Source organism: Canis lupus, chromosome 32, assembly GCF_003254725.2.
Source record: "Canis lupus dingo isolate Sandy chromosome 32, ASM325472v2, whole genome shotgun sequence".
In the NCBI taxonomy this organism is placed as follows: domain Eukaryota; kingdom Metazoa; phylum Chordata; class Mammalia; order Carnivora; family Canidae; genus Canis; species Canis lupus.
Genome location: NC_064274.1, coordinates 4,404,508 through 4,414,471, shown reverse-complemented (window position 1 = coordinate 4,414,471; position 9,964 = coordinate 4,404,508). Strand labels below are relative to the sequence as shown.

Genomic DNA, 9,964 nt, shown 5'->3' with positions numbered 1-9,964 from the left:
AACCTAATTACCCTCCTACGGCCTCATCTCCAAATATCATATTCTGGGACATAAAGCTTCAACATATGAATTTGAGGGGGCATACAATTTAGTTCATAGCATTGACATAGGGTTTATATCTCAATTTTGTGTTGAGTTGGAGTGGAAAGATGCAGAAGTCTTAATCAATTGCATTTAAAATATTTTTCTACTGGCATGAAGGAAGACATAGGCAAATGGAACAGAATAGAGATCCCACAAGTAAATTCATGGCTATACAGTAAACTAATCTTTGGCAGAGATGCCAAGAATAATGTTGGGAAACACATGATGTTGGGAAAACTGTATATCCAACATGCAAAAGAATGAAGTTAGATCCTTTTTTATTTTATTTTATTTTTTTCAAGTTGAAAAAAATGTTTATTGTCTAGAAATATATATAAAAAACATTCTCCACAAAAGATGCTATTCTCCCATTTCTCCATCTTCTTCCTCTTCTTCAACACCCCTGATATAAAGGACATTATTACACCTTATTAAAACTTCACCCAAATGTCCAGACAACGCTCCATCTATGTATTCTTCTGTGTTTGCAAGCTGCATATTCATATAGCCATCTACAGATTCGAGGTAACCTTGGTACTCCATTCCCCACTTCAGTTTCACCCTTACTGGCTTTCCTGTTAATCCATTCGGAAAAGGTTTCGGATTGAGAGGCAAAACAAGCCAATGCGGCAGGCTGCTCGCCGCCAGCCCAGCTGTAGCCCGTCCCTCGTGACAGGAGTAACTCCGGCCCGGCGCGAACCGCAAAGCTTCCAGAGAAATGAGATCCTTATTTTAAACTGTAAACAAAAATCAACTCAAAGTGAATTATTTACTTAAGTGTAAGACCTGAAACCATAGAACTGCTAGAAGAAAACATAGGGAAAGCCTTTTTGACATTGGCTTCAGCAATGATTTTTTTGGATATGACACCAAAAGTGCAGGCAACAAAAGCAAAAATAGACAAGCTTCTGTACAACAAAGGAAATGATCAATAGAATGAAAAGTAACATATGGAATGAGAGTAATATTTGCAAACCATATATCTGATCAGAGGTTCATATCCAAAATAAATAAGGTACTCCTACAACTCAATAGCAAAACAAAATAAAACAAAAAGCCCCAAAAACCAAATTACAAAAGGGGCCATGGATTTGAAAAGACTTTTCTCTAAAGAAGACATACCAATGGCCAAGAAATATGTGAAAAAGTGCTTAAATCACCAATCAGCAGGGAATGCAAATCCAAACCAAATGTGATACCATTTCATTAGGATACCTATTATCAAAAACAAAGAAACAAAACAAAACAAAACAAAACCCCCAAAATATAAATGTTGGTGAGAATGTGGAGAAACTGGAAAACTTACATTGTTGGTGGGGATGTAAAATGGTATAGCTTCTATGGAAATGAATATGAAGGCTCCTCAAAAAATTAAAAATAGGGGATCCCTGGGTGGCGCAGCGGTTTAGTGCCTGCCTTTGGCCCAGGGCGCGATCCTGGAGACCCGGGATCGAATCCTACGTCAGGCTCCCAGTGCATGGAGCCTGCTTCTCCCTCTGCCTATGTCTCTGCCTTTCTCTCTGTGTGACTATCATAAATAAATAAAAAAAAATTAAAAAAATTAAAAATAGAACTACTATATGACCCAGAAATCCTACTTCTGGGTATATATCCAAAATAATGGTCTTTTTTTCCCTGCCACCTTGGAGCCTATGGAGGCCTGCTGGCAACAGGACTTAGGTGTTGTTGTTGTTTAACTATTATTTCTCTTTCTTTCTTTCTTTCTTTCTTTTTCTTTCTTTCTTTCTTTCTTTCATTCTTTTTCTTTCTTTCTTTCTTTCTTCTATTTCTCTTTCTTTCTTTCTTCTTTCTTCTTTCTTTCTTTCTTTCTTTCTTTCTTCTTTCTTTCTTTCTTTCTTTCTTTCTTTCTTTCTTTCTTTCTTCTTTCTTTCTTTCTTTCTTCTTTCTTTCTTTCTTTCTTTCTTTCTTTCTTTCTTTCTTCTTTTTCTCTTTCTTTCTTCTTCTTTCTTTCTTTCTTCTCTTTGTCTTTCTTTCTTTCTTTCTTTCTTTCTTTCTTTCTTTCTTTCTTTCTTTCTCTTTCTCTTTCTTTCTTTCTTTCTTTCTTTCTTTCTTTCTTTTCTTTTCAATGCCCATCACCCAGTTACCCCATCCCCCACCTACCTCCCCTTCAGCAACTCTCAGTTTCTTTCTCAGAGTGGGAACAGAACTTCTAAATGACAAATATATCTGGAAGGCAGTGGTTCAAGGCCATTTTTGCTGGCTGTAAGTGGGGTGTCCAGAACCAGAGGGAGCATAAAAGTGAAGGTGTTTATGTTAGAGATGAAACTGAATTCTATCTAGGTAAGAAGATGTACTTATGTGTACAAAGCAAAGAATAACACAGTGACTCCTGGTGGCAAACTGAACAAAATCAGAGTAATCTAAGGAAAAGTAATTCATGCTTATGGAAACAGTGGCTTGGTTTGTGCCAAATTGCAAAGCAACCTTCTTGCAAAAGCCACAGAATCTGTGTGATGTTGTACCCCTCAAAGGTTTAAATTTACTGAAAAGTAGTTAAAGGTGTAGGTTTGAAAAACAAAACAAAACCCCTGAAATCAAGATCTTGAAGAGATATTTGCATTCTTTTGTTCATTGCACTATTATTCACTTAGCCAAGATATGAAAACAGCCTAAGGATCAATTGAAAGACACTTAATAGGAAATGTGATATATGCACACAATGGAATATTATTCAGCTTTAAAAAAGAAAGAAATGGGGTAACTGGGTGACAGGTACTAAGGAGGGTGCTTGATAGGATGAGCACTGGGTATTATACAATCTGTTGGCAACTTGAATTTAAATTTAAAAAAATGTAGCAAAGAAAGAAAGAAAGAAAGAAAGAAAGAAAGAAAGAAAGAAAGAGAAAAAGAAAGCCTGACTGAAATCAAGAGGACAAGAAAAAACTGTTGGCAATGATGTGTAGAAAAAGGAACGCTCATGCACTGTTGGTGGGAATGTATATTGGTGCAGCCACTGTGGAAAGCAGTATGAAGGTTCCTCAAAAAATTAAAAATAGAAATACAATATGATCCAATAATTCCACTATTGGGATTTACCCAGGAAAATGAAAACAGTAACTCAAAAAGATATATGCACCCCTATGTTTATTGCAGCATTATTCATAATAGCCAAGGCATGCAGGCCACCTAAGTATCCATCAATAGATGAATGGATAAGGAAAATGTGGTATATACTTACAATGAAATGTTACGCAGCCACAAAAATATGAGGTTATGCCATTTGAGACATTTGAGACATGGGTGGACTTAAAGGGTATTAGGCAAAGTCAAATAAGTTAGACTGAGAAAGACAAATATCATAGGATTCCATTCACAAATGGAATCTAAAAAAAATGAATAAACAAAAAGCGAGTCAGAACTATAAATACAGAGAACAAACTGATGGTTGCCAGAGGGGAGAGGGGCAGGAGGTGCTGGGAAAAATGGGTGAAAGAAAGTGGGAGATACAGGCCTTCCAGTATAAAAAATGACTAAGTCATGGGAATAAAAAGCAGAGCATAAGGAGTGCAGTCAATGATACTGCAATAGCAATCTAATGGGCTAGATAGTAGCTATACTTTTGGTGAACATAGCATAATATATAAACTTATCAAATCAATAGGTTGTACACCTGAAACTAATGTAGCATTGTGTGTCAACTACAGTCAAATTAAAAAAAGATGGAAATCCTGCCACATGTGACAACATTGATTAACCTGTAAGACATTATGCTAAGTGTAATAATCCAGTCACAAAAGGACAAATAGCTGCATAATTCCACTATATAAGTTATCTAAAATAGTCGAAGTTAGAAAAACAGTAAATAGTGGTTGATAAGGGCTGGAGGGGGAGGGAAATGGGGAATCATTGTTCAATAGGTATGAAATTTCAGTTATTCAAGATGAACACATTCTAGAGATCTGTGCAACATGGTGCCTAAAGTTAACTATTCAGTATTGTGCACTTAATAATTTTTTAAGACTGTAGATCTCATGTTATTACCACAAAACAGAAAAAAAAAAGGGACGGGAGGAAACTTTTGTAGGTGATGAATAGATTTATTACCTTGATTGTAGTGATGGTTTCTTAAGTATGCATATCTCCAAACTCATGAAATTGTATACATTAAGTGTGTTCCACTTCTCATATATTAATTATATCTCCATAGAGGTGTTTAAAATTTTTTTTCAAAAATTTTACAAAATATATCACCAAAAAAATATATTTCTAAAGTTTCTCTCATGAGCTTGGAAGGGGTTCATGCAAAGGAGGGTCTTGAAGCTTAACATTCATTATCTTCATGGGAAATCCATCTCTGCTTTTATTGGATTTAGAAAAGGACCATTCATTCTTTTAGTATATTTGGTATAATTTGTTATGTGACTGATTGCTCAACTACATATTCTTTTCATGTTGCAGCAGGATGGATTTGCTAAGGTCTACATATCATTATGTATGTAATTTTTCTCATATAAAAAGTGTGGCTGAGATGACTTAACTAGCCACCAAAGAACCATGCTCTCTTAAGTGTGGATTATTTGCCTGTTTGCTCTTGCTTGCTCTGGTCTACATTGCAGGAGCTCTATTTCTTATCAACTGAGAAATGCATACTTTACATATAACATCTCATTTTAATAATCTCAACCACTCTTTGACATAAATGTCATCATATTTTCCATTATATATATGAGGAAGCCAGGTATTGGTGAGTAACTTGACTAATGTAAGAATAATTTGTCCAAGTGAATAATGAAATTAGAATTTAATCACACACAATTTGACTCTATGTCTTGTTCTCTTAATCATAATGCTCTGCACTAAACGTTAATTCTCTTATAATAAAAATTATTTTAAAATTATATGTAAATGTCAGGATTATTAAGAAACCGACAAAATGCACAAAGCAAATATTAGTTTCAAGTCTTAGCATTTCTAATTAAGCCAGTAGCAATTATCAGCTATGCATTTTCTGGAGTTGAATGCCTTACTTATGATGAGTAATCACTGAATGGAATTTTCAGGCATTCTCAGAAGATTTCTACAAATGTTCTTTCCAAATCTTATAGAACATACTTTCTCTCTGCCATGGAGGTTTTTTTCAAAATTGTTTTGTTTATTCTAGTTTCTTTGCATGACTACATACATTCTATTAGAATTAGAAATTGTCAGTTTAAACAGAGAAGACTATTGAGATGTTGATTGGAATTCAGTTGAATATTTAGATTAATTTGAGGAAAATTGACATCTGAACAATAATTGAATCTTCCAGTCTATGAATATGGTATATCTATCTAATTGTTTAGGTCTTTTAAAATTTCTCTCAGCAGTATTTTATAGCTTCCTATATTAGGTTTTGCACATTTTTTGTCAGATTTATCCTAAAATATTTCCTGTTTCTGGATACTATTGTAAGGGTATTGCTTCCCTAATTTCAATTTCCAAATGTGTCTTGATAGAATATAGAAATAAAATTGGTATATGTAGACTGGCCTTTTATCTTGTGACTTTGCTTAGCTCACTTATGGAAGCTAATAGCTTTTTTGAGATTCCTTAGGATTTTTCACATAGACCATGTGTCTTCTATTAAAAAATGATTTCCCCCCTTTCCAACGTGAATGACTTGTATGTATGTATGTATTTATTTTAAAGATATTATTTATTTATTCATGAGAGAGAGAGAGAGAGAGAGAGGCAGAAGGAGAAGCAGGCTCCATTCAGGGAGCTCGACATGGGACTTGACCCGGGACCCCAGGATCACACCCTGGGCCAAAGGCAGGTGCTAATTGAGCCACCCAGGTATCCTCGACTTGTATTTATTTTTATTGCCTTATTTCACTGGGTAGGATCTCCAAGGTCATGTTGAATAAAAGTGCTAATAGTGGTCATTCTTTCCTCGTGTTACAGGTAAAGTAACCAGTCATTCACCACTAAGAATGAACCAGTCATTCACCACTAAAAGTAAATATCTATCACCATTTAGGTAGGTTGAGAAAGTTCCTTATAACCTATAATTTGTGGAGGTTGAGGAAGTTCCTTTTTATCTATAATTTATGGAGAATTTTATCATAAATGGGTGTTCACATAGATCAATGGAACAGAACAGAGAATCCAGAAGAGAACCCTCAACTTTATGGTCAACTAATATTCAACAAAGCAGGAAAGACTATCCACTGGAAGAAAGACACTCCCTTCAATAAATGGTGCTGGGAAAATTGGACAGCCACATGAAGAAGCATGAAACTAGACCATTCTCTTACACCATGCACAAAGATAAACTCAAAATGGATGAAAGATCTAAATGTGAAACAAGATTCCATCAAAATCCTAGAGGAGAACACAGCCAACACCCTTTTTGAACTTGGTCACAGCAACTTCTTGCAAGATACATCCATGAAGGCTAGAGAAACAAAAGCAAAAATGAATTATTGGGACTTCATCAAGATAAGAAGCTTCTGCACAGCAAAAGAAACAGTCAACAAAACTAAAAGACAACCTACAGATGGGAGAAGATATTTGCAAATGACATATCGGATAAAGGGCTCGTATCCAAGATCTATAAAGAACTTATGAAATTCAACAGCAAAGAAACAAACAATCCAATCATGAAATGGGCAAAAGACATGAACAGAAATTTCACAGAGGAAGACGTAGACATGGCCAACAAACACATGACAAAATGCTCCGCATCACTGGCCATCAGGGAAATACAAATCTAAACCACAATGAGATCCCACCTCACACCAGTGAGAATGGCGAAAATTAACAAGGCAGGAAACAACAAATGTTGGAGAGGATGTGGAGAAAGGGGAAACTCCTGCATTGTTGGTGGGGATATGAACTGGTGCAACCACTCTGAAAACTGTGTGGAGGTTCATCAAAGAGTTAAAAATAGAACTGCCCTATGACCCAGCAATTGCACTGCTGGGGATTTACCCCAAAGATATAGATGCATTGAAACGCCAAGACACCTGTACCTTTTATAGCAGCAATGTCCACAATAGCCAAACTGTGGAAGGAGCCTCGGTGTCCATCGAAAGATGAATGGATAAAGAAGATGTGGTCTATGTATACAATGGAATATTACTCAGCCATTAGAAAAGACAAATACCCACCATTTGCTTCGACGTGGAGGGACCTGGAGGGTATTATGCTGAGTGAAATAAGTCAATTGAAAAAGAACAAACATTATATGGTCTCATTCATTTGGGGAATATAAAAATCAGTGAAAGGGAATAAAGGGAAAGGAGAGAAAATGAGTGAAAATATCAGTGAGGGTGACAAAACATGAGAAACACCTAATTCTGGGAAATGAACAAGGGGTCGTGGAAGGGGAGGTGGGTGGGGGGTTGGGGTGACTGGGTGATGGGCATTTAAGGGGGTACTTGGCGGGATGAGTACTGGGTGTTATGCTATATGTTGGCAAATTGAACTCCAATAAAAAAATAAAATAAAATAAAATAAAAATCCTCTGTAATAAAAGAAATAAATGGGTGTTCAATTTAGTCAACCATTTCTTTTGCACATATTGAATGATCATTTCAACAACTTGATTGTTACGTTTTTTTTTTTTTTTGTTTTGTTTTTTATATTTTTTTCTTTGTTTATTTATAATAGTCACACAGAGAGAGAGAGAGAGGCAGAGACACAGGCAGAGGGAGAAGCAGGCTCCGTGCACCGGGAGCCCGACGTGGGACTCGATCCCGGGTCTCCAGGATCGCGCCCTGGGTCAAAGGCAGGCGCCAAACCACTGCGCCACCCAGGGATCCCCGATTGTTACGTTTTGGCATGTTTTTCTTCATTTGAATGTTCTGCTTGGGGTTCATTAAGCTAGATTTGTGGGATCAGTATTTTCATCACATTCAGAAATTTTTAAAAAAGATTTTATTTATTCATGAGAGACACATGGAGAGAGAGGCAGAGATATAGGCAGAGGGAGAATCAGGCTCCTCACAGGAAGCTGGATGTGGGACTCGATCCCCGAATTGGGATCACGCCCTGAGCCAAAGGCAAATGCTCAACTGCTGAGCCACCCGGGCATCCCCAGATTTAGAAATTTTTATCCACTATTTTTTCAAATATTGTTTTGTTTCCACTTCCTTCTCTCTTTCTGGGGCTTTAATCACTTGTATATTTGATCAGAGTGCAAATGCTCTTTGCATTAATTTTTTCAGTATTTTTTTCTCTTTGGTCTTTTGTTTTGGAATGTTAGTATTGTTATGTCTTTAAATTCATTGATATTTTCTTTGCAGTGTCTAACCCACTGTTGATTACATTCTATCATTTTTTTTTCTTTTCAGGTATAATATTTCTACATCTCCAGCAGTATAATTTTAAATATATACCCACTATTTCTCTCCTCATCATGGTTAGTTTTCTTTACTTTCTTAAATATATGGAGCTTACTCATATTAACTGTTTTAATATTCCTGTCTGCTAGTTCCATTATTTATGTCATTTCTCTGTGTGTTTCTATAGTTTGATTTTATTCTGGTTATATGTCATATTTTCTTATTTATGTGCATTGCATGCCTTGTAATTTTTTATTAGATGCCAAACATGTATATATGTGGTTGGCTAGGATGCCTGGGTGGCTCAGCCATTGAGTGTCTGCCTTATGCTCAGGGCATTATCCTAGGGTCTGGAATCCTGGATCTAGTCCCACATCGGGCTCCTTGCAGGGAGCCTACTTCTCTCTCTGCCTGTGTCTCTGCCTCTCTCTCTCTGTGTCTCTCATGAATAAATAAATAAATAAATAAATAAATAAATAAATAAATAAAATCTTTAAAAAATATGTGGTTGATTGATGGGTGTTTTTTTATTTCAAGTTTTTATTTAAATTCTAGCTACTTAACATATAGAATGCTATTGGTTTCAGGAGTAGGATTTAGTTCTTTCATCACTTGCATATAATACCCGGTGCTCATCACAAGAAGTACCCTCCTTAATACCCATCACTCATTTAACTATCCCCCACCCATCTCCCTCCATCAACTCTGTTCTCTATAGTTAAGAGTCTCTTATGGTTTACTTCCCTGTCTTTTTTTTTCCTTTCCATATGTTCCATATGTTTATTTGTTTTGTTTCTGAAGTTCCACATATGATTGAAATCATATATTTGTCTTTCTCTGACTGACTTATTTCACTTAGCTTAATACACTCTAGCTCCTTCCATGTCATTGCAAATGGTAATATTTCATTCTTTTTGATGACTGAGTAATATTCCATTATGTATTTATTTATTTCTACATATATGTATATATGTATTTATCCATTCATCAGTCTATGGATATTTGGGCTTTTTCCATGGTTTAACTATTGCTGATAATGCTGTTATAAACACCAGGATGCAGGTGCCCCTTCGAATCAATATTTTTGTATCCTTTGGGTAAATACCTACTAGTGTAATTGCAGGTCATAGGGTAGTTATATTTTTAACTTTTTGAGGAATCTCTATACTGTTTTCCAAGTGGCTGCACCAGTTTGTATTTCCACCAACAGTGTAAGAGGATTCCCCTTTCTTCACACCCTCACTAACATCTGTTGTTGTCTGTGTTGTTATTTTTAGCCATTCTGACAGGCGTGAAGTGGTATATCCTTGTGGTTTTGATTTATATTTCCCTGATGATGAGTGATGTTGAGCATCTTTTCATGTGTCTACTAGCCATCTGTATGTCTTCTTTGAAAAAGTGGCTATTTATGTCTTCTGTCCATTTCTTAACTGGATTATTTGTATTTTGGGTATCGAGTTTGATAGATTCTCTATAGATTTTGAATACTAACTCTTTATCAGATATGTCATTTGCAAATATCTTCTCCTATGCCATAGGTTTTTTAGTTTCGTTGCTTCCTTCACTGTGCAGAAATTTTTTATCTTGATGAA

At 35.8% G+C, this 9,964-nt stretch overlaps 1 protein-coding gene across 1 annotated transcript; it reads right to left on the bottom strand.

The window, feature by feature from the left end:
• Positions 1-389: 389 nt before the first annotated feature.
• LOC112644335 (small nuclear ribonucleoprotein F) lies at positions 390-9,653 on the bottom strand. Its single transcript, XM_025422601.3, has 2 exons — positions 9,620-9,653; positions 390-791 (listed from the first exon to the last, which is right to left on the bottom strand). The coding sequence occupies exons 1-2, from the start codon at positions 9,651-9,653 to the stop codon at positions 445-447; spliced, it is 381 nt and encodes a 126-aa protein (XP_025278386.3). The 3' UTR covers positions 390-444.
• Positions 9,654-9,964: the final 311 nt, after the last annotated feature.

Bases quoted from the DNA above. Each gene is read 5' to 3' on its own strand.
- LOC112644335 (XM_025422601.3), bottom strand. From the start codon at position 9,653: ATGGCTAAAAATAACAACACAGACAACAACAGAT. The intron at 792-9,619 runs GTTAGTGAGGGT...TTTCTCTGGAAG, and splicing joins CAACACAGACAACAACAGAT to CTTTGCGGTTCGCGCCGGGC.